This window comes from Sorex fumeus, unplaced genomic scaffold (assembly GCF_029834395.1).
Source record: "Sorex fumeus unplaced genomic scaffold, SorFum_2.1 ptg000265l, whole genome shotgun sequence".
In the NCBI taxonomy this organism is placed as follows: Eukaryota; Metazoa; Chordata; class Mammalia; order Eulipotyphla; family Soricidae; genus Sorex; species Sorex fumeus.
Genome location: NW_026606322.1, coordinates 27,990,556 through 28,014,277, shown reverse-complemented (window position 1 = coordinate 28,014,277; position 23,722 = coordinate 27,990,556). Strand labels below are relative to the sequence as shown.

Below are 23,722 nucleotides of genomic sequence, written 5' to 3'. Positions count from 1 at the left end.
CGGAGCAGATGAGTGAGGGAGACAGGAGGAGCTGGGAAGGAGGGGCAGTGTGAGACTAGAATGAGGGTTCAGAGAGACTGGAACAGGTGCGTGAGGAGAATGGAATAAACGGCATCTGATCAACCAACCAGCTTGGCCCTTGTTTCCTCCCTCGTCCACCCATGGCATCAGCCATCCTGGGTGGGGGAGTGGTGCGAGACCACCGAACACAGGCGGCAAGAGAGAGAGTCAGGGGTTCCCTAGCTGCATGGTTATTACACAGACATCCAGGCCGAGTGTCATATTGACAGAACCTGCGGAGATCAGCTAGAGAGAAAAAAAAAAAAATGACTCACCCCTTCCCTGTACTCTCTCCTGGTCCTGGGCCCTGACTGAGCACAGAAGTTAGTAGGGCTCAGCCGGATGGGGCTCCCAAACAGAAACGGTCACAAAGATAGAGTCCGCTTGGGCCCAAGAGAGCTGCAGAGGACAGGCTTTGCGTGCGGGAGGCCTGGCTTGAACTCCCAGCATCCCAGGATCCCTGGAGCACTGCCAGGAGCAACCCCCGAGTCCTGAACTGAAAGCCGTTCCTTGACAACCACCAGGCGTGGAGCAAACACAGATCTCTGGCGGCAGTACTGGAAGAAACACGCATCCCTGCTGGCATGTCCCCGCTGTCCTGTGTGCTTAGGAGGACACTGAGGGTGAGAAGGTATAAGGGCAGATGCTGGCTTGGGGTTTCTCCATCAGATATGCAGAAGGAAATGGCACCTTCACCCCCCACGCACTTCCTCCTACTGCCTGGGCATGTCCACTTGGGTGAGAATTTGCGACTTATCATAGATGTAGGAACTCCCCCCACAACCTGCTAAGGCAACCTAGAACTGGACATTTACCCGCATAAGTCATCTTTTTTTGTTTGTTTGTTTGTTTTACTTTTTGGTCACACCCAGCAATGCACAGGGACTACTCCTGTCTCTGCAATCAGGAATTACTCCTGGCAGTGCTCAGGGGACCATATGGGATGCTGGGAATCGAACCTGGGTCAGCCACATGCAAGGCAAACACCCTACCCACTGTGCTATTGCTCCAGCTTCTGCATAAGTCATCTTGACCCAGGACTCTCAGTGCCCAAATTGAGAACAGTCAATTCTCTGGACATCCCACTGCCCTGACCCCACAAATAACCCAGGAAAGAAGATGATAAAAATCAACCTGCACCAGCCTTCACTCTAGCCTCTTGAATGCCTCCGCTAGGTTAGATTCCATCATGAAAATGTTGAAAAATAAAAACGTTCTTTGTCTACAAACTTCCCTTACCAACCTTTCTGCATACCTCAGCAGCAGCAGAGAACTTTGTCACATGTTTCCTGCCCCCCTCCCAAAAAAAATAGAAGTTACCAAACTCTCTGCTTCTAAATCTTCCCACACTTTATGACTTCCTTTCTCCTGTGACAAAAAAACTTAACTTCCAGTTGGGCCCTAAAACCAGCCCTGGTTTCTCATCCAGCCTCTGTGCATCTCAGCAACTTTGCATCATCTCGGACCACTTAACAATTGGTCAATCTCTGCAGGATGCTTCCAGTAGAATGATCCACATGCCAGACTGAGCTCCCATCTCAAAAGGATCCACCCCGGGACAAGAGTGATTGCATAGTGGCAGAACACTTGCCTTCATGGGGATTCAATCCCTGGCACTCCATAAGGTCCTCTAAATTGGCCAGAAGCAATCCCTGAACACAGATCCAGGAGTAAACCCTTAGCACTGCCAGATATGGCCCCCAAGCAAAGAAACAAAATTCCATCCCTTGAAACAATAGCCACTGCCCAACCCTTAGAATGGCCCAAAGGCAAAAGTAGGAAAGTACCAAACACTTCAGAGGCTAAGCTATGGCAAGAACTCTCATTCATGGGTGATGGGGATGCACAATTGTGCTGCTTCTTCAGAAGAGGGGCTGGCACTTGTTTACAAGAAAACCTCTGCTCTCAAAATAAGACAGCTGGTCCAGTCCTTGGTACTTACCTGGATGAACTGAGAATAGTTTCCCATAAATGATTCTAGTTACTTATCTACACTTGCTAAATTGCAACAATAGCCAAGATGTGTGTGTGTGTGTGTGTGTGTGTGTGTGTGTGTGTGTGTGTGTGTTGCTCTGGAAATAAGCCAGCTGTTCCATTCCTTGATACTTACCCAGATGAACTGAGAATAGTTTCCCTTAAATGATTCTAGTGACTTGTGTACACTTGCTAAATTGTAACAATAGCCAAGATATGTGTGTGTGTGCTCACGCGCACGCGCGCGCGCGTTGGGGGGGGTGAGGATTAGTAAATAGATAAACCCATGGTGGTACATCCCTAAGTAAAATATTGATTAACACAAGAAAGCAACAAGCTAAAAGGTCATAAAAGGATTTGTAGAAATTTCTTTCATGGTTGTTTTTGGGGCCATACTTGGTGGTATGGTGGTATGGGTGTGCTCTGGGCTTACTACTGACTCAGGGATCCACTCCCGGTGGGCTTGGGGGACCATATGGGGTGCCGGGGATCAAACCTGAGTCAGCTGCATGTAAGGCAAGCTCTCTTCCCACTGTACTATCTCTTCAGCCTCAAAGGAAACTTCCATGAAGTGAACTCTCAGCAGAGTGAAAGAAAGCCAAGCGGAAAAGGCTGGACTCTTCCACCCTTAATTTCCCCAATCTTCCTAACATTCTGAGTCCAACTCTTTTAGGCAAGCTGGAAATCACAGAATAGTGACAGTTGGAGATCAGTTGTCCCCAAGGAGGGCTGAATTGGTGGAACCCACATCATATTCTATGCAGTGATGCTATAATGGTACATGCCATTCCTCCTTGTGAGAAGGGATACAGTGTTTGACGCCCTGCTATATTTCACTGACTCTGGCTAATGAAATTGGATCCACATTAGCTCATCAGTTGCAACAAAGGTTGCCATGCCCTTGTGAATGCCCCATTCAGTTCCCTTTTTCAAAAGTTTTTAGTGTTTTGGACTACATCGGCAGTGCTCAGGGTTTATTCCTGGTCCTATGCTAACAGGTCAGTCCTGGCTGGGCTTGGGAAACCAGATGTGGTGCTGAGGATTGATCCTGGGTCAGCAGCATGCAAAGCAAATGCCTCAGCCAGCCACTGTACTGTATCTCTGGCCCTCTATTCCATTTTTTTCTGGATGCTCTTGGCTTACTCCTGGTGGTATTTGACAACTAAGGTCAGCCATGGGCAAGACAAGTACCTTAATCCTTGGCTATTTCTCCAGCCCTATTTGTATGTTTTCTATTTATTGAACTTGCTCTTCGCTTATTTTTATACTCATCTTCTCTCATACTTCAATCTTATATGACTCCATTGTATCTCTTCCATTATTATATCAATTATATACTTTTAAACCTACCCTTAATGATAACACAAGTTTTCTTTTTTTCTCCTTTTTTTATGATTTTATTTATTGAATCACCGTGAGAGCAGTTACAAAGCTTTCGGGTTTAAGTCTTGGTCATACAATGAATCACCCGTTCCTTCACCAGTGCCCATTTTCCACCACCAAAAACCCCAGTATACCCCCATTCCCACTCCCTCCCTTTATTTGTGGGGCATATAATTTCCACATTACTCTCTCTCTCTCTCTCTCTCTCTCTCTCTCTCTCTCTCTCTCTCTCCTTTGATTACATTCAATATTTCAGCACCAGACCCACCATTATTATTTGGGATTTTACCCTAACACTCAGATCTGCTGAAAAGGCAACGGTAGACAATTTGTTTTCTGTTACTGGTCATGAATAACATATGATGTCATGCGGTAGCAGTAGTGGCCGTGCGATTTTGGAATTCCGAAATTTTAACACTTAAATCTGGAGGGATTTCTGCCCAAAGCTTCTGGGTTCTGAGATTTGTTCCTGAGTCTCTGGGATCATGGCCGTTAAGCAGCTTGATCAGGAGATAGAGAGGCCGTTGGTGGGCGGTGACTCAGGATCTCATTGGGGTGGGAAAGAAAGGGCTGGCTCCACCTCCATCCCTTGAGGCTCCACGTATCTCATCACTGTGGGCCCAATCCTGACTGTCCAATGACCTCTGTAGGACGGTGGCCACCAAGCTGCCAAGGGGGAGCAGGTGGAGGGACAGCACCCTTTCCCCCCTGGGGTGGCCCAGTACCAGTAACCTACTGCCGGGATTGGACACATCTCTGCCAAAAGCTGCTGGGTTTTGAGATTTGTTTCTGAGTCTCTGGGATCAAGGCCATTAAGCAGCCTGATCAGGAGCCAGAGAGGCCCTTTGTGGGTGGCGACTTGGAGTCTGGTTGTGGTGGGGTGGAAAAGGCCGGCTCCACCCCCATCCTGTGAGGTATCCCACGTATCGTCACTGCGGGCCCAAACCTGACTGTCCAATGGTCTGGAATATGGCAGCCACGGAGCTGCAAAAGGGGGAGCAGGTGGAGGAAAAACACCCTTTGCCCCCTGGGGTGGTCTGGTGCCGTTAACCCATTGCAGCGCCAGATACATCTCTGCCAAAAGCTGCTGGGTTCTGAGATTTGTTTCTGAGTCTCTGGGATCATGGCCATTAAGCAGTTCGATCAGGAACCAGAGAGGCCTTGGCTTCAATTATATAGCTGAGCTGGAGGTGGTTTGTGGGTGTGTCTTCCATATATCTAACTTTTGGCCATTTACTTTCTTGGTAAACTTTGCCCCAAGTTTTTGGGGTTTGGCCAAAGGCACAGCAGCAATTTTGGGGTATCTGGAAGTCTGAAGGCACCATTAGGCTGCTGATGCACTCACCACACAGGTACAGATTGGCCTGCTGGCAGCACCATATCCCCAACATGAGAGTTTTCAATGCATATTTACAAGTGACCTAAATCCACTTCAAGTAACACTATTCTACTTCATGGTCTGGGCAAGTACCTTTGCTCTCCGGTTCCTATAACAATACTATCACTCATTTCCCTTATCCTTAAGCTATATGCACCCACTATATTGCTGATGTTATTGGGGTTTTGTGTGTGTGTGTGTGTATGTGTTATTATGGAGGAAAGGTAGAGCTTCTGTTGTTGATTTAGTTTGGGGGCCATGCCCAATGGTGATGAGGGACTGCAGCTTATTCTAGCTCTGTGCCCAAGGATCCTGGCTATAGCTGGAGGACCGTTCGTGGTGCCAGGGATCAGACTGGGTTTGCCACATGCAAGGCAAGCACATTACTTCCTTTACTATCTCTCTCATCCAACAATAATCTATTAAATTGTTTTGAAAATTCCCACCAAAAAACCAACAACAACAACAATAGCAAAGCAAGCAACATAGCTTGAGGAGTGGAAAAACACTGTTTTAATTATGCTAACGGACCTTGTTGAGCTCATGCTCCAGAACTGGGTCCAGAACAAAGACGAGGGCTCTGTTTTATGAAATATCTGGTGAGGGTGGAGCATTTGCAGGCAGCTGGCGGGAACGAAATTAGTGAAGCAGTAATTACCGTGCATGTTATTCTGCAAAGTAAGGTCTGGACCACCTCAAGGACATGAGCATATAGGAAGGACATTCCAAAGTTACAAAGCAAGACTATGATCATCTCAAGGCTATCCTGGATGCACTCTGTGGTTTTGTCATACTCCCCCAGACTCAGTTGCCCCTTGACTGCTCTTGTTTTCTGGCCTTCTTGAATTGAGCCTGTTAGAAATGTGGGCTGGGGTCTATTTTCCTCATCAAGATCAATTCTGAATCAAAAATTAAAATTTCATATGGCTTCCATCGATTTTTGTTTTTTTCTCTAATGGTCTTCCTTTCAGGTAGATGCCATTTTCTGACCTATATTGCTTTTCCTTTTCTGTGCAACTCCTTTCAACAGCATTTTTCTTTATGAAAAATCTTTAACACTTCTTACAAGGGCGAGCGATTGGCATTCCATTTGCGGGAGAAAACCTTTGCTTCTCCTCACTTGTTAGGATGCTAAGTGGGAGACTGGAATGGGAGCGCTCATTTATTCAGTACTCTGTTTGTTTGTGGGCCATACCCAGAGGTGCCCAGAACTTACTCTTTTGCTGAGAGAACACTCCTGGAGTGCTTGGGGGACCACAAGTGGTGCCGGGAATCGAACTCAGTTTATTTCAATGCAAGGCAAACTTCCTACACGCTGTACTCTCTCTTCCCGCCCTTTATTCAATAGAATTTTTTTTAAGCCAGTCCTAAAATACAGCTCTGGCCCTGCAGAAAAGCAGACAAACTTCCTATTCCTTCTCCTGTGGAGCCTCCAAGAGTTGAGCTGGAAGCGGTGTTGGTAGGAGGAAGACATCCCAAAGTGCTGTGGATTAGGCGATTCCCTTCTGCCCTTTCCGGGCCCCGCCCAGGCCCCGCCCCTTACGCCCTAGGACTAGCCCTGGACCCTCCCCTTTCCTCCCAAAGACACGCCTAGGCTCCGCCCCGCCCCGCTCAGGACACGCCCCGTCCCCGCCCACTCCGCCCGGGCCAGTTGCCCGGGGCCTGCGCTCTGGGCGCGCGGGTGCACCCGGCGCTTTGTCCGCGGCAAGGGGAGGAGGCCCCGCGGTGGACCCGGGCCGCCGTCCGCTGCGCTCCCCTGCACTGGCCCCGCGGAGGTGGGGACGGGCCTCCGCTGCCGGGAACCTGCCACCCGCTCGCACCCCCGGGTGCGGAGAGAGGCGACAGCGGAGCACCCCCCTCGCCCCGCTGCCAGGGGCGCGGGGTGCTGGTGAGCCCGAGGCGAGCACCCCAAAGGGGAGCGGCGAGACGAAACCGCCAAGGTACGCGGGGCTGACGGGGTCGGGGAGGTCGCCAGTAGGGGGTGACGGCCGGGTCAACGCCGCCTCCCGGCCCCCCCCCGCCCGCCCGCTTCTCGGAATCCCGGACGCCTTCCCGCTCTAGTCCGATCATCTGCCGGGTACGCGAGGCCCCGGGATCCCTATCCCCGCACCAAGGGCGTGTGGGGCTGTGGGGCGCCGCGATCTGCCTCCCAGGGGTCCCTAACCCAGCAGCAAAGGACGCGCGGGGCACCCGGACTCTTGGGGCTGCGGAGATGAGCCCCAAACACAGACCCTCTCGGCCTTGCAAAACTTTTTGGCATCAGATCCGGGTTGGGGGGTCTCAGGCCCGCCTGCGCCTGACTTGAGCGACCCTTTGCTCCCCTAGGGAGCGGGCTCCATCTGCTATGCGACCTTCCCGAACCCTAACCAGAGGCTCGTGGAAAGTTCTGACGCACCCGGGTCAGAGCTGACCTGGACCATAGGGCGGTACAGGCGGGGGAGGGGGGGGGGGAGCGCCTGACACACAGAGAAGCAGGGGCCTCGCCAAGGACCTGCAACTGCCCCTTTCAGTACTTTCTCTCCTTCTCCCCCCACCCCCCCCATCTCATTGGCTTTGGCAGAAAAGGGACAAGAATGAGGCTGTACATAGACCAACTTCTTGGTTATTTATTATTATTATTATTATTATTATTATGGCACCATGATTTACAAAATTATTGATTGCTGAGTTTTATTTGTTTTGGTTTTTTTTTCTCTTTTTGGGTCACACCCGCGATGCACAGAGGTTACTCCTGGCTCTGCACTCAGGAATTACTTACTCCTGGCTGTGCTCAGGGGACCATATGGGATGCTAGGAATGGAGCTTGGGTAGGCCACGTGCAAGACAAATGTCCTACCTGCATTGCTATTGCTCCAGCCCGCATTTCTGAGTTTTAGACTACAGTGTTCCAGCACCCATCCCCCAACCAAATCAACTTCCCCCGGCCAGTGTTCCCAAGTCCCCTTCCTCCCCCCCCCCTCCCCACCCCCCATTCTGCCTCTTGGACAGGCACATTTTTTAAAGTTCTGTTGCTGTGGTTTGGAGTTCCCGCTTTCAGTGTTGTTGACCTGGGTTTGGATAGATGGCTATACCACTCTTCTACACCATGAATAGGACAACCACCTGCCCTACCCCCATTCTCCACCCCTCTTTACATTCTGGGCAGAAAAGATAGCACAGCACATAGGGCACTTGCCTTGCATGTGGCCAACCTGGGCTTGATGCCCAGCACCACATATGGTCCCCTGAGCATCATCAGGAGTGATCCCTGAGTGCAGAATTAGGAGTAAGCCTTGAGCACAGCTGGGTGTGTCCCGTCCCTTCCCCACACCCCTCCCCCTAATAAAAGCCCAAAACAAAACAAAAACAGTAGGCCAATTTTAAAGGGAAACACTTTAGAAACTTGACTAGAATCTCCACAAGCTAGAATTTGACAGTTAGTCTCAGGAAGTGACTTGAACTTTTTGGTTCTGTGGTTGCCAGGTTTTCTTTCTATTTTAAATCAGAAAGCCCCATCGCCTTTTTGGATGGTTGAGAGGGTAGTCACACCTGGTGGTGTTCAGGCCTTACTCCTGGGTCTGTGATCGGGGATCACTCTCGGTGATGCTGGGGTGTGTGTGGGGGGGGGGGGCGTGGTATCTGTTGTGCCAAAGATCAAACCTTGGTCAGCTGTTGATAAGGCAACTACCTTAACCCCCGAAATAGCTCCCAGGTCCATATTTAAAAGTAAAAGAAAGTCTGTGTGAGATTTGGTTGCTGTTATTTGATAGTGATTCTTCTAAAGGGAAAAAAAAAATGGGAAAAGAATTCTAACCCCAGAGATTCTCTCTTCGAAGTCAAACTTGTGTTTAAAAAAATTTTCTTTCAAGTAAAATGGAACAAAATTAGGAGAACACACGTGAACAAATTATAAAGGGACACAGTTGAACATGGGTTGAAAAAATTGCTGGACTTGGCATATCATACGCTTAGTATCATACGCTTAGTATGATATGCTAAGCACTTGACCTAATTTTTCATGCTTGCAATCGACAGTAACTTTACTATGGCTTTACATCATTTTGAAGATTTGCTGAGACTAAGTCAGGGCATTATAAATTATTATCTCTGTAGCAATGTAGCACTGTCTTCCCGTTGTTCATCAATTTTCTCAAGAGGGCCCAGTAACGTCTCCATTGTGAGACTCGTGGTTACTGTGTTTGGCATATCGAATACTTCACGGGTAGCTTGCTAGGCTTTGGCGTGTGAGCAAGATACTCTCAGTAGCTTGCCGGGCTCTCCAGGAGGGGCGGAGGAATTGTGGAGGAATTGAACCCAGCTCGGCCGGGCCAGCCGCGTGCAATGCAAACGCCCTACCACTGTGCTATCACTCCAGCCCAGAGTCCAAGTAATAAAAATAAAATATCCACTGTCCACTGTCCACTGACCTCCCGTTGTTCATCGATTTGCTCGAGCGAGCCCAGTAACGTCTCCATTTTGAGACTTGTTACTGTGTTTGGCATATTGAATACCACGGGTAGCTTGCCAGGCTTTGCCATGTGGGTGAGATACTCTTGGTAGCTTATGTAAGTAATGAATGCAAAAACAGAGATGAACAAAAATAGATATTTTTTTTCAGTCTTCCCATAAGCATACAGAGCCTTAATAGACTCCTTTTCTTCCTTCATTTATAAACTTTAAAGGTATTAAAAAATCCATGTCATATATATTCTTTGACTATCAATTGTCTTTATTTATTTATTTATTTATTTGGCTTACACTCAGTGGTTGGGCTGGAGCGATAGCACAGGGGTAGGACCTGGCCAACCCGGGTTTGATTCCTCCGTCCCTCTCGGAGAGCCTGGCAAGCCACCCAGAGTATCTCACCCGCACAGCAAAGCCTGACAAGCTCCCTGTGACGTATTCGATATGCCAAACACAGTAACAACAAGTCTCAAAATGGAGACGTTACTGGGCCCGCTCGAGCAAATCAATGAACAATGGGAGGACAGTGCTACAGTGCTACACTCAGTGATATGCGAAGCTTACTCTGGCTCTATGCTCAGCACCACTCCTGGCAGTGCTCGGGGGACTATTTGCAGTGCCAGGGATCAAAGCAGAAGGCAAGCACCTGTAGCTCTAGTCTATCTCTCTGGCCCTCAATCCTTAGACTTTATCAAAAGTAAAGCCGGAGGGGCTGGAGTGATAGCACAGCAGGTAGGGCGTTTGCCTTGCATGTGGATGACCCGGGTTCGATTCCCAGCATCCCATATGGTTCTCTGAGCACCGTCATGAGTAATTCCTGAGTGCAGAGCCAGGAGTGACCCCTGAGCATCACCAGGTGTGACCAAAAAAGAAAAAAAAAATTAAAACCGGAGGCTCTATAAGGAGGACTTAAATGTTATGGGACCAGGTGAGAAAAAACACTATCCATTGTGTTCTGCCACTCCCACAGGCAAAATGTTCCTAGTCCAGATGATGCGTTTTCTCGTCGTTCTTGGAATTCTAGATCCTTCCCCTTTCAGGTTTTCATCAGTGGTCATTGTCGGTCTGAGCCCAGGCAGAGCTTGAGGGGACTTTTTCCTGATAGCTTTCTATTACCTCCAAGAAAGGGTTGGGATTGAATTTACAGAAGAGTTCAAAGAAGCCTTTGGGGAAATGTGTTGACTGAAGCCAGAATGATGAGAAGTGGAGAAAAGAGAAAATGAAAGAGGAAGGGAAGGAAGAGGGGTGTGGGTGGGAGGCACTTAAGAAGGGGAGTAGTTCAGAGCTCCTGCAGATTATTTTCTGGGGCCAGCAAAAGAATGAGAACATGCCTTTCTCCCTGCCCAAGCCCGGCTTGCACAAACTGGGCAAATGATCTTTTTTGTTTGTTTGTTTAAATTTGGACTTAAACAAATAGTGTGACAGTGTTTTTTTTTTTTTAATTGAATCGCCTGAGAACAGTTACAAAGCTTTCGGGTTTAAGTCTCTGTCATACATTGATCAAACACCCATCCCTTCACCAGTGCACATTTTCCACCACCAAGAACCCAGGTATACTCCCCAACCCACCTCTCCACCTGCCTGTGTGGCAGATGATTTCCACTTTACTCTCTCTCTACTTCAATTACATTCAATATTTCGACAAAAGACCCACCATTATTATTTGGAATTTCCCCCCAACAATCAGACCTGCCAAAAAGGCATCCTTAGATAATTGTTTTCTGTTGCTGATTTTGAAGAGCATATGACGTCGCGCGGCCGCTTGATTTTGGAATTCTGATATTTTAGTAATTAAGTCTGGAGGGATTTCTGCCAAAAGCTGCTGGGTTCCAAGATTAGTTTGTGTGCCTCTGAGATCACGGCTGTTAAAGAGCTCCATAAGTAGCCGGAGGAGCCGTTCGTGGGCGGCAACTCATGGTCTCTTTGGGGCAGGGAGAAGGGCCAGTTCCACCCCCCATCCCGTGAGGCCCTGCGTGTCTTGTCAATGTGGGTGAGTGATCTTGAAGGATGGTGCTGTTATTGGCATTCTGAGATTTTTTTTTCCCCAAAAATTAATTTAAAAGTCCAGTGTGTTTCTGCTACCAGAAACTCTACTGGTATGTCAACAAAATTCTTGAAAAAGCTCCTTTTGTTAACCAGAAAGAAGAAAAACCGCATCTAGAGGTTTCTGTTGTTGTTATTATTCTCTGACAGGAGGTGCCAGAAGGGAGCTGGGAACAGGGAAAGCACCCCAAGAGCCACCCTGACTCTCCTGCCCTCCCAGGGAAGCAATGAACTTTCAACAAGACCCCAAAATCTCCCCCTGAGGCTGACTAAACTCTGGCCAAGGGCCAGCAATGTCGTATAGTGGTCAGCACAGACCTTGCATACATAAGACCTGGGTTCACTCCCCAACACTGCCAAAAAACTAAACCTCAGATCAAACTCAAAAAGCTCTACAATAACAGACAATAACAAGGAAATGCAACAAAATATTTAAGAACTAGACATGCAGAGAGTGGCATGCCCTGGGCTCAGTGCCCACATCCCAGCACCTATCCCTTCTGCTGCAGCCCCATCTGTATGGACCAAACTGGAAGGGCATCCAGTCGGGGAGTGGGGCGGGGGGAGGGGAGAGAATTATTTCCACCACATCCTCGCAACAGGCGTGGTGAACAGAAAGAGTGTGGGAAAGGGGAAAGTTAGGAAGAGAAGGGATGTAGCTTGCAAAGAATCTCGCTAGAACAACCTCTCCTTCCTGGAGCAGGAGGGCATGGCTCACAGCCTCTCCCCCTGCTCCCTGATCAGAATATGAATTCAGGGGCTAAGGAGGTGCCTCTGAGGGCGGGAATGTGGGTTTCGCAGATCGGAGCTTCATGTCTTCAGAACAAGGGCTGGTGGCAGTGTCCAGGGACTAGCACAGCACGAGGGTGCTTGCTGAGTCTGGCACTACACGGTGCCCCTGTCCTCGCATTGCTGGGTGTAGCTCTGGGTCTGAGAAGCATCATGTCCTCTGGTCCTGCCCAGCGTGGCCCCTGGACCTCCTGAGCACTGCTCGTGAGCCTCCCACCCCTGGAAAAAAATCAGTAAAATCAACTCAACGATGAGAAAATTTGGGGGTTGAGAAAGTACAGTGGGTAAGGCACTTGCCTTGCAAGCGGCTGGCCCCAATTCTATTCCCAGCACCCCATTTGGTTCCCTGAACCCTGCCAGGAGTGATCCCTGAGCACAGAACCAGGAGTAAGTCCTGAGCACACCACCCACATGCCTGATCCCGTCCCGCCCCCAAAGCAAAACAAACAAAAGGATGAGAAAAATTTGAAATCAAGAGGGAAACGGAGTTTGGACACCCAGCTACCGGACAAAGGGGGACACCCAGCTTGCTCCGTGGTGCCATCACTCAAAAGAGAGGTGGCTTTGGGCAGGCAGATGCTGCCCAGAGCTTGGGGCACTGCTGGAGTGTGATGTAGGGCTATAGCGGACAGTTCATGGTGCACCTGCTTTCTGCGGGCATGTCCTGAGCTTGACAGGTGACCTTAGAGAAGCCAGTGCAAATAAAAGCAAGAAGAAATTTTCGCAAACTAAAGAAAAATAAAAGATGTGATGGCCCAAAGAATGGGACATGTTCCTAGGTAAAACAAGTCTGTCGGGGCTGGAGCGATAGCACAGCAGGTAGGGCATTTACATTGCACACAGTGACCTGGGTTCAATCCCCAGCATCCCATATGGTCCCCCAAGAACTGCCAGGAGTAATTCCTGAGTGCAGAGCCAGGAGTAACCCCTGAGCATTGCCTGGTGTGATGCTCAAAAAGAAAAAAAACAAAACAAAAACAAAAACAGAAGTTTGTCTTATGGTCCACCCCAAAGTATATCTTAAATGATTTCAATTCAAAGAGGAAATAGGAATTCAAGAAAATGAAACCAATGGAGGAGGGGGAGAAACCAAATGAAGCCACCTCAGACTTCTCCAGTACCCCGTGAAATTCCAGAATATAAAGGTTCTGAAGTAAGGTGCAAAAAGGGAAAGAAACTTTTCAACCCAGGGTATTGTATGAAGCCCGGCTGTCCTTCAAGTTGAAGGCTTTTCAAGGGATGGGTGTTGGAACATTGTATGAGTGAAACCCAATCATAATTAACCTTGTAACTGTATCTCATGGGAAGTCAATAAAAAATAAAAATAAAAGAATTTTTAAAAATAATAAAATTGCACAGCGGGTAGGGCGTTCGCCTTACAAGAGGCCAACATGGCCGACCCGAGTTCAATTCCTCCGCCCCTCTCGGAGAGCCCGGCAAGCTACCGAGAGTATTGGATATGCCAGACACAGTAACAACAAAAGTCTCCAATGGAGACGTTACTGGGCCCGCTCGAGCAAATCGACGATCAACGGGAGGGCCTTTACCTTTACCTTTTAATAAAATTGCATATTATTTCCCAAATATAAAAGTATTTTAATTAGAAATATATATATAAATATATATATGGGCTGGAGCAATAGCACAGCGGGTAGGGCATTTGCCTTACAAGCGGCCAACATGGCCGATCCGAATTTGATTTCTCTGCCCCTCTCGGAGAGCCCAGCAATCTACCAAGAGTATCTCGCCCGCACCGCAAAGCCTGGCAAGCTACCCATGACGTACTCGATATGCCAAACACTGTAACAATTGTCACAATGGAGATGTTACTGGGCCCGCTCGAGCAAATCGATAAACAACGGAAAGACAGTGACAGTGATATATATCTATATCTATATCTATCTATCTATATATACATATATATATATATATATGTCTTCTCAGGGCTGGAGCAATAGCACAGCAGGTAGGGCATTTGCCTTGCATGAGGCCAACCTGGGTTCGATTCCCAGAATCCCATATGGTCCCCTGAGTACCACCAGGGTGATTTTTCAGTGCAGATCCAGGAGTAATCCCTGTGCATTGCTGGGTGTAACCCAAAAAGCAAAAAAAAAAAATAAATAAAAGTCTTCTCAAATATGAGTAAGAAAAAAGGAATGTAACAAATCACCTTTGAGTGAACCCTTCTGGGAAAAACAACTAAGTGTTAGATAATAGAGTCCAGCAAACAGTAAATCAAGAGAGAGAAATAAAAGAACACAAGGAAGGAGAATTGGAGAATTCTGAAATTGTGGATAGGATGATTGATGAGTAAGTGTAGAAATAATAACATCTTTGGAAGTTGCAGTGGGCTAAGATGTCATTGTTATCTAACTCCAAACAGCAAAAAAAAAGGGGGGGGAAGCAGAGGGGAGGAAAACGAGGGAAAAAATAAATGAGTATGAGTTTGACATTCTTTAAAAGCATGGCTATCTCTGTAAAAGCATTGGCAGCTACTCTCCAAACACAGAAACTTTCATTCTGAAGGACATATACACCTGTTGTTCGTGGCAGTGTTCAATACAAGAGCCAGGATATAGGAACCACCCAGATGTTCAAAGATAGATCAGTGGTAAGGAAGCTGCCATCTGGATACTCAATGGAATACTATAATGCTGCAACAAATGATGAAATTGTGCAATTCGCTACAACTTGGATGTCACTGTAGGAAATCATGTTAAATGGTATAAGTCAGAGAAGAACAAATACTGGGTGACCTCACTCGTCTCTGGTTTACAGGGACAACAACACACTAGATAGAATCAAACAACAAGAAACTATTGGGTTATGTTTACCTCATGTTAATGATGGAAATACTGGGGTATCAAGATTTTCATTTCTCTCTCTCTCTCTCTGTCTCTTTCTCTCTCTCTCTCTCTCTCTCTCTCTCTCTCTCTCTCTCTCTCTCTCTCTTAAATGTTATGGTTGGAGGCCACATCTGGCTATGCTCAGGACTCACTCCTGATACAGATCACTCCTGGAAGAGCTCAGGGGATTATCTATGGTGCTAGGCATCAAACCTGCAGGGCCAGTTGGGTCAAACTGGTCACAAGGATCAGCCACATGTAAGGTGACATCCTGCCTCCTCTACGACCTCTCAGGCCTGTATTTCATTTTTGAGCCCATGGAAGAAATTTGACAATATAAGAAAGCAATTGGAAAAACACTGGAGACAGCTAGGCCAAGGTATTAACAGTAGCTGATTGGGAGAAAGGAGGATTGTCGCTTTCTTTTTTGTAGTGTGTGTGTGTGTGTGTGTGTGTGTGTGTGATAGCTCATTGTATTTATGTCGTCACTGTGGAATGGGTCCTTTCATCATTCATTGCTTGCTAGGCATGTGACAGGCATTAAAGGGTGCTGGAGAGAAGAAAAGACATAGCTGTGTTCTCTAAGCGGATTTTCGAGGGCTATCTGTCTGTCTGATTGTCTGCGAGACCATCAGACTGCAGAGAAGAAGCATGTCTGCGGGTGAGAGCTCCGTGGGTCGGCCTTGCCCTCAGTCATTTGGGGCTGGAGAGATAGTACAGGGGATCAAGTACTTGCCTTGCTTCCCACCTGACTCCATTGATCTCTGACGTCGGATATGGTCCCCCAAGCACTGCCAGGGGTCACTCCTCACTCCTGAGCACAGGGCCAGGAATATCCCCCAAGTGTGGTCAGGTTTAGCCCAATCACCTTTCCCCTCCCCAAGAAAGTCAGTTGTGTTCATTTGGGTATAGGGGAGAGTTTGATGCTTGGGCATTTGGGCTAATTCCCGGGAAAACAGCCCTGAATCCCCCTGAGTCCCGGGGTGAGCTCTGGGCTGCGCTGGTTACAGAATCCTCAGCCCCTCCTGTTTAAAGGGCAGGAAGGAGAATCCCCCAGGCTTCTGAGATCAAATCCTTCTCCCGTTTTGCCACAGTCTCCATCCCTCTGATTGTCACTTGTCTTTTTTTTTTTCAATTGCCCTCTGATGGACTTGTAAGTAGCAGTCTGACCTGTTAGTATGACTTTTGCCATTCCCCTGCATATCATGCAAAGCCAGACACCAATGCAAAGTCTCTGCTTAGAGAACAAAACGGGTGTTTTTTTTTTATTGAATCACCGTGAGATACAGTTACAATGCTTTCATGTCTGAGTTTCAGTCATACAATGACCGAACACCCATCCCTCCACCAGCGTACATTCTTCACCACCAATGTCTCCAGTATACCCCTCCCTTTCCAACCCTCCCCCTGCCTTCATGGCAGACAATTTCCCCCATACTCTCTCTCTACTTTTGGGCATTATGCTTTGCAATACAGATACTGAGAGGCCATCACGTTTGGTCCTTTATCTACTTTCAGCGCACATCTCCCATCCCGAACGATTCCTTCACCATCACTGACTTAGTGATCCCTTATGTATTTCAGCTGCCTTCTCCCCCAGCTCATGAGATAGGCTTCCAACTATGGGGCAATATTCTTGGCCCTTGTGTCTCTTGTCCTTGGGTATCAGTCTCATATTATGTTGTTTTATACTCCACAAATGAGTGCAGTCCTTCTATGTCTGTCCCTCTCTTTCTGACTCATTTCACTTAGCATACTCTCCATGACCATCCACTTATGAGCAAATTTTATGACTTCATCTTTCCTAACAGCTGCATAGTATTCCATTATATAGATGTACCAAAGTTTCTTTAACCAGTCGTCTATTCTCAGGCACTTGGATTGTTTCCAGATTCTGGGTATTGTGAACAGTGCTGCAATGAACATACAGGTGCAGATGTCATTTCTACTGTGCTTTTTGCACCCTCGGGATATATTCCCAGACATGGTATTGTGGGGTCATATGGAAGCTCAGTTTCTAGTTTTTGAAGGAATGCCCCTATTGTCAGGGATATTTTTATGACACAAACATGGTGACCTCCACACCTCGAATTGGCCCAGTGGCTCAGAAACAGCCACTTCAGGCCAGCTCAGGAAGACTGCAGGAAGGAGGGTCCAGCCTTAACCCTAGGGGTGAACCCTGAATCAGGGTGGCAGCCCACTGGCGCCATCTGTGCCCTGCACAACCAGGTGCCTTACTCTGCAGGACCTTCAGATCCTGCCTCTGCCCCTGAGCTCTGGGAGCGGCACTGTGTCCCCCAGAGCCTGACTCCCCCGTCCGTGCCCTGCTGTGGCCACATCCCAGTTTCTGTGTCAAGGTTGACCTAGATGTCCACCCCCAGCCTTCTGCATGCTGCCTCCAGGGTGAGCTGGGGGCATTACAAGGATCCCCACCACCCCCTCCTCCCTGCCCCCCCCCCCCCCCCGTCAATCCCTGCAACATATACCAGAGAAGCCTCCGTGCTCTCTCTGCCAGATGTGTCCCCCACCCCCATGCAAAACATCAGCAGTTGCTGAGGCTTAGAAAGAGACCAGGCATGGCCCAGACACCCCATCCTGCTGGGGAGCGGGTTGGAGGGGGTGGTGCGGAGCCAAGTGGAGCTGTGACGGCCCGTTGTTCCCTCAGGCTTTCTGAGCAAGCCAGGCCATCAGAGATGCAGTGGTGAGCAGTGAGTACAGCCAATGTGGGGCCTTCCGGTCTCTGCTGCCAGGACGCCAGGGCCGAGAGTGGAAAGGAGCCAGAGTGAGGCTGGGGAGACTTGCACCCACAGAGCATTTGCAGGCACACGCTCAATGCAGGCAGAGCACCAAGAAGAAACTCCAGGATTCTTTCCCCAGGAAGCAGGAATCTAGCCAAACGGATCCAGGGGAATCTGGGTCCCTGAAACAAAAGAAGGGAAGGATGTTCCCTTTCCTGGAAGGGGGAGGGGAACATAAACATGAAGTTGTTTATGTCGCTGTGGGTACACACCTGTGTGCCAGTGTGCGCCTATGCACCTGCGTGTGCGTGTGTGTGTGAGTTGTGTGCAGGTGCACATGTACCTGTGAGCATTTGCATGGCACCAGGTGACACTCACGAGAACTGTTTTTGTTTTGTTTTATTTGGAGGCCACACCCAGTAGTGCTCAGGGCTTACTACCTATCTGTGCTCAGGAATTAGCCCTGATGAACTCGGCAAACCATATGGGATTCCAGGGATCAAACTTGGGTAGGCCACATGCTAGCACCCTCCTCACTGTACTATCAGTCAAGAGAATTCTTTTTTCTTTTATGCTTTTTGGGTCACACCAGGAGATGCACAGGGGTTACTCCTAGCTCTGCACTCAGGAATTATCCCTGGCGGTGCTCAGGGGACCATATGGGATTCTGGGAATCGAACCCGAGTAAGCCACATGTAAGGCAAAGGCCCTACCCGCTGTGCTATTGCTCCAGCCCCCAGTAAAGATAATTCTTAAATGGGTTTTTAGCTCAACTGTAGACTGGCTCCTGGGAGCCCATTTTTCCACTTGAACTTGGGGCTTGAATGGGGCCCAGTATTGGGGAACCATGAACCAGTGTCCCACAGCTCAGTCACTTGGAAGGAAACAGAGACTCTGAGGGAGAGAGACCAAGACGGTGAAGGGCTCCTTAACATTCTGGAAGAATTCTTTCCTCACCTTGGAGTGGGCAGGGCTGAATGAAACAGCTGAGGCGGAAGATAGGGGAGACACCCCTTCAGCCAGAACCTTCTGTGTGGTCAAAAACAAGAAGTTTCCATGGCTTGGAGGCCAGCCGCACACTCTAGGGGTAAAGGCAGCTCAGATAGAGAAGGGAGCACCAAATAAAGGGTGTTGGGAAGATCCGCCCAGGATGGGAGATGCATGCTGAAAGTAGACTATCAACTGAACATGATTGCCACTCAATTCCTCTTTTGCAAACCACAGCACCCAGAAGGAGAGAGAGCACAAAAGGGAATGCCTTGCCACAGAGGCAGGGTGGGATGGGGGATGGGGGGATGGGAGGGATACTGGGATCATTGGTGGTGAAAAAAGGGCGCTGGTGGAGGGATGGGTACTCGATCATTGTATAACTGAAACTCAAGCACAAAAAATTTTAAGTCTACAACTGTACCTCGTGGTGTTTCACTAATAAAAATTAAAAGAAAACAAAACCAAGGAGTTTGTTTGGGGGACAAGTGGAGGTGGGGTTTAAATTTAGCGTAGCCAGCCAAGAGCTAGTTTCCTTCAGACTTAAATCTCCTGCAACCTGAGGGGAATGAGGGGAATGGCTCGGCCCACAGGGTTGGCACGGGACCTTTGTACACAGGAGCCGTGGGCTTAATCCCTGGCCCAGCTAGTCCTGCAAGTGCCGCCAGGGGTAGCCCTCCCCCCCAAGAAAAAATACGCCCCCCCTGAAAATCCATAACAAAAATACCGAATTGACTAGCAAAGGACAGCAAGAAAGTACTTAGCCCTAATGGAGATGACATTTAAAAAACCTGCTCAGTCTCACTCCCAATTAGAGAAATACAAAATCTGTATGAATCTGGGGACAGTTTTTTTGTCATATTGTTGTTTTGGGGCCACACACAGCTGTGCTCAGGGCTTAATTCTCTGTCTCTCTCTGTCTGTCTCTCTGTGTCTCCGTCTCTCTGTCGCTGTCTCTCTCTGTCTCTGTCTCTCTGTCTCTTTTTCTCTCCCCAAGGAAATCTTTATTTGGGCATCCAGCATTGATCAGGAATCAGTCCTGGTTCTGTGCTCAGGGACCATATGGGGTGCCAGGGATCTAACCCCAGTCAGACACGTGCAAGGCGAGCGCCCCACCCACTGCACTATCGCTCTGCCCCCCCCCCCCCCCCAAGGACGATCTTTTGTTGACGAAATAGAGTCTTCAATATCCAGGGTCCAGAGAGAGAGCACAGGAAGTAAGGGGCCTGCCTGACATGCAGCTGGTCCCAGTTCATCTCTAGCACACAAATATGGTCCCCCAAAACACCTCGAGGAGCGACTCCCAGCACAGGGCTCACTGCCGGCTGCAGACAAATCCTGCCTGCCCCCAGCCCAAAAGCTTGATGGTCACCTCTGAAGAGCTACAGGGAAGCCCATATGCTCCCCAATCACAGGCACCTGTGAAACTGGTACAGACCCTCCCCCACCGAGAGACACTCTGAGTCATCTGTGGTTTCTACCAAAATTAACAGTGACAAAATATTTTTTCCTTATATTTAATAGTGACTAACAGTTTTTGATGCATAGTAAATTACATGTAATTGATATAAAATTATATATAATTCACTATTCCTGGGCTGGAGCGATAGCACAGCGGTAGGGCGTTCGCCTTACAAGCGGCCAACATGGCCGACCCGAGTTCGATTCCTCCGCCCCTCTCAGAGAGCCCGGCAAGCTACCGAGAGTATTCGATATGCCAGACACAGTAACAACAAAGTCTCCAATGGAGACGTTACTGGGCCCGCTCGAGCAAATCGACGATCAACGGGAGGGCCTTTACCTTTACCTTTACCACTATTCCTAGGTACTTGATTTGGGGCTTGCAGTTGTAAATAAGATTGGTTTTATTTTTTAAATGCTTTTAGTGTTGGGTCAGAGCAATGATACAGCAGGTAGGGTATTTGCCTTGCGTGTGGCCAACCCAGTTTTGGTCCCTGGCACCCCATATGCCCTCCCCCCATTCATGCTAGGAGTGATCCGGGAGTACAGAACCAGGAGTCAGCCCTGAGCACCACCAGATATACCAGATATGGTCCAAAAGCCAAAAGGAAATTTTTATTTTATTTATTTCTTGCCTTTTGGGTCACACCTGGCGATGCACAGGGATTACTCCTGGCTCTGCATTCAGGAATCACTCCTGGCAGTGCTCATGGTACCATATGGGATGCTGAGAATCGAACCCGGGTCAGCCGCGTGCAAGGCAAACACCCTACCCGCTGTGCTGTCGCTCCAGCCCCAAAAGGAAAATTTTAAAAGCTTGTAATGAATGTTTAGACTTCTCAGAGCACCTAATCAGTCCATCAGTCAATAAAAAGTAAGCATTTATTACCAAAGAGGAGGAGGAGGAGGAGGAGGAGGAGGAGGAGGAGGAGGAGAGGAAGGAAGGAAAGCAGGAAGGAAGGATTGCAGAGATGGGATAACTCCGAGTCATCAGCAGTTGCTCAGGGTTTCCTCCTGACTCTGCATTTGGGAATCACTCCTGATGGGGCTCAGGGATTGTATCAAACTCTGGTTGGCATAGTGCAAGGCAAGCAAGCACCCTGCCTACTATATTCTCCAGCCCCCCCCACCCACCCAAGAGAGACTTAAAGACAATAATCAAAGAGTGTCGCACCCGGGGGTTTTCTGTACCCCTACAAACCCAGCCCCTACCTTCCCCATCCTTTTCTGTCCTGGGATCTCTCCTGCGTCCTGTAGCTTCAGGTTGGGTCAACCCAGAGAGGAGGAGAAGGGAGGGACCAAAGAGAGCATCTTTGACCCTCAGCCTCGACCCGGGGGTCTCACTGCCTGACCTTCACTGCGTCCCCATCCTGGCTCCTGCCCAGGGCTACTAGCGCAGCGCTCCCTGTCGCTCCGTCCTGGTACTACACTCCTCCGCAGGTCGCTCCACACTGCGGAGGTGGGATTCAGGGTTTTCTCCCAAGCGTTTAGCTGCGGTTTCCTGCGCGTGCCGAACCCCTGACTGACCTGCCCTTTCAGCTAGCCGTCCCAGTTCTGGAATGTCCTCCTGGCACAGAACTGGCACACGTCACCCGCTTCGGGTGGGGGGGGGGGGTGGAATCGAGGAGGAGGCGCCCATGAGAGGGAGCCCTAAAGGATGGCGCGGTCAGGGGACGCAATGCAGCTGCTTTTTAAAAAGGTGGGGGGCGCGGTGGTGAGATAGTACAGGGCTTCAGGCGCCTGGCCGATGCCCAGTTGATCCCCAGCACCCACAGCATCCCCAGGGCACCGATCGAAGCGATTCCTGAGCACAGAGCCAGGACTAAGCCCAGAGCACTGCTGGATGTGACCCCCAAGTCCCACCAAAATAAATAAATTAATTAATTAATTAAAATAAATCAAAGGTGTGTGTTGTGGAGTGGGAGAGGGGTTAAATCCTCTTTGGTGCTGATACAGAAATATTTTCCCAGTGACATCTTGAAGTGGACAAAGCAGGGTAGACGGGAGAAGTAGATCTGGTTCTAGCTTAGGGACAGCAAGGGAGAAATATAAAAACAAATTGCTTTGGCTGAGGCCTGAACATAACCTGAGTCTTCACAGAGTGTTGCCAGAAGACCCCTGTAAACAGACTCCAGGGCTCTGTCTTAGATACCACCCCGCAACATACACACCTCCCCTCCCCCACCCTGTCTGGGAAGTCTTCCTTCAGCTTCCCCTGAGATTGTGTTTTTCTCATGAAGATTGGGAGGAAACCATGCTGAAGATGCGATGTGACTTGTGAGCCTGTTGCGGTAGAACGCACACGTACACAGGTGTACATACACACATGCATGCACTCTCCTGCACACACACACACTCCTGCATACTCATGCATGCACACACTCCTGCATGCACACACTTCTGCACGCTCATGCATGCACAGTCCTGCATGCACACACTCCTGAACACTCCTGCATGCACACACTCCTACATGCGCACACTCCTGCACGCTCATGTATGCACACACTCCTGCATGCACATATGCACACTCCCACACACACACACACTCATGCATGTTCCTGCACCACGCACACATGCATACTCCTGCAGTTCTGCACACACGCACATATGCATACTCATGCATGCTCCTGCACGCACACAACTCACGCACACTCCTGCATGCACAGATACACTCACACACACTCATGCATGCTCCTGCATAAACACACCAAACATACACCCTCATGCATATTCCTGCATACATGCACCAGAATAGAAGCAGCTTTCAGGAGGAGGGTCAACTTTGGTCTTACTGGTCCCGGGTGACTGCTGTCCATCTTACATTGAACATTCCTGCCTGGTGAGCTGGAAGTGTTGCTTCCAGAAGCCAAACGGAGACCACTTGAGGGAATGGGTGAACGGTTCCTCCTGGGGTGTGAGTAACAGGGAGCAGGCACTGGGCATTTCCTGCTGGTGATGTGCCTCTCATCTTTCAGTTAGACACTGGGCATTTTTGATCACCTGGTACCCGTTTCCTTCCAGATGTGAAAGTGAAGCTTAGCACGAACTGCAAAGATGCTTTGGAAGCCAAACACCTCAGCCCTGAGACCCCTTCCTTGGAAGCTGCTGGGTAAGTGTCATCTGTTACTGTCACCTAGTGGGACAAAGCCTGTGTGGGCCCGGGGTGCCCCCCCCCATGGTTCAGGGGGATGTCCCCCAGTATTCAGAGCCTTGTGGGGGATTACCAGGTTCCTTTCCCTATCTGGGGATGCTGAGTCAGCCTGGCTGGGTCATGGGCACTGTAGTGAATCCAGGAAGCCTGGGTCCCTTGGGATTCAGTCTGGGAGCTTGGGTCCCCGCCTTGCTGTGAGTTTCAGGAAACACAAACAAACAAGGATACTCCTGCCCAGTGGGGACCATAAAGAGGTCTCCGGAAGACTCCTGCTCTCCATTCTCTGCTGGTGGCATTTTTTGCTCCTTTTTTGGGCGGGTGTTGTAGAGGGGCAGCCCTGATCTTTGGCTTCTGTTCCATTTTCTCGCAGTCTTTTTTTTTTTTCTGGAAGTTTCTTCATGCATGCCTTGGGTCTACCTGCCTTTGGCTTCTCCTTCTGTCTTGTAGTGGCCTGGTTTGCAGTTCATCA

General features: G+C 49.1%; 1 protein-coding gene across 1 annotated transcript in view; it reads left to right on the top strand.

Annotated features, from left to right (window-relative positions):
• Window positions 1-6,498: 6,498 nt before the first annotated feature.
• Window positions 6,499-23,722, top strand: part of LOC130018463 (interleukin-10 receptor subunit beta-like) — a 60,293-nt gene continuing 43,069 nt past the window's right edge. Inside the window, exons 1-2 of the mRNA XM_056109157.1 lie at window positions 6,499-6,735; window positions 23,124-23,211. Coding sequence (XP_055965132.1) covers window positions 23,157-23,211 — 55 coding nt within the window. The 5' untranslated portion in view covers window positions 6,499-6,735; window positions 23,124-23,156. The remainder of the gene's footprint in view (window positions 6,736-23,123; window positions 23,212-23,722) is intronic.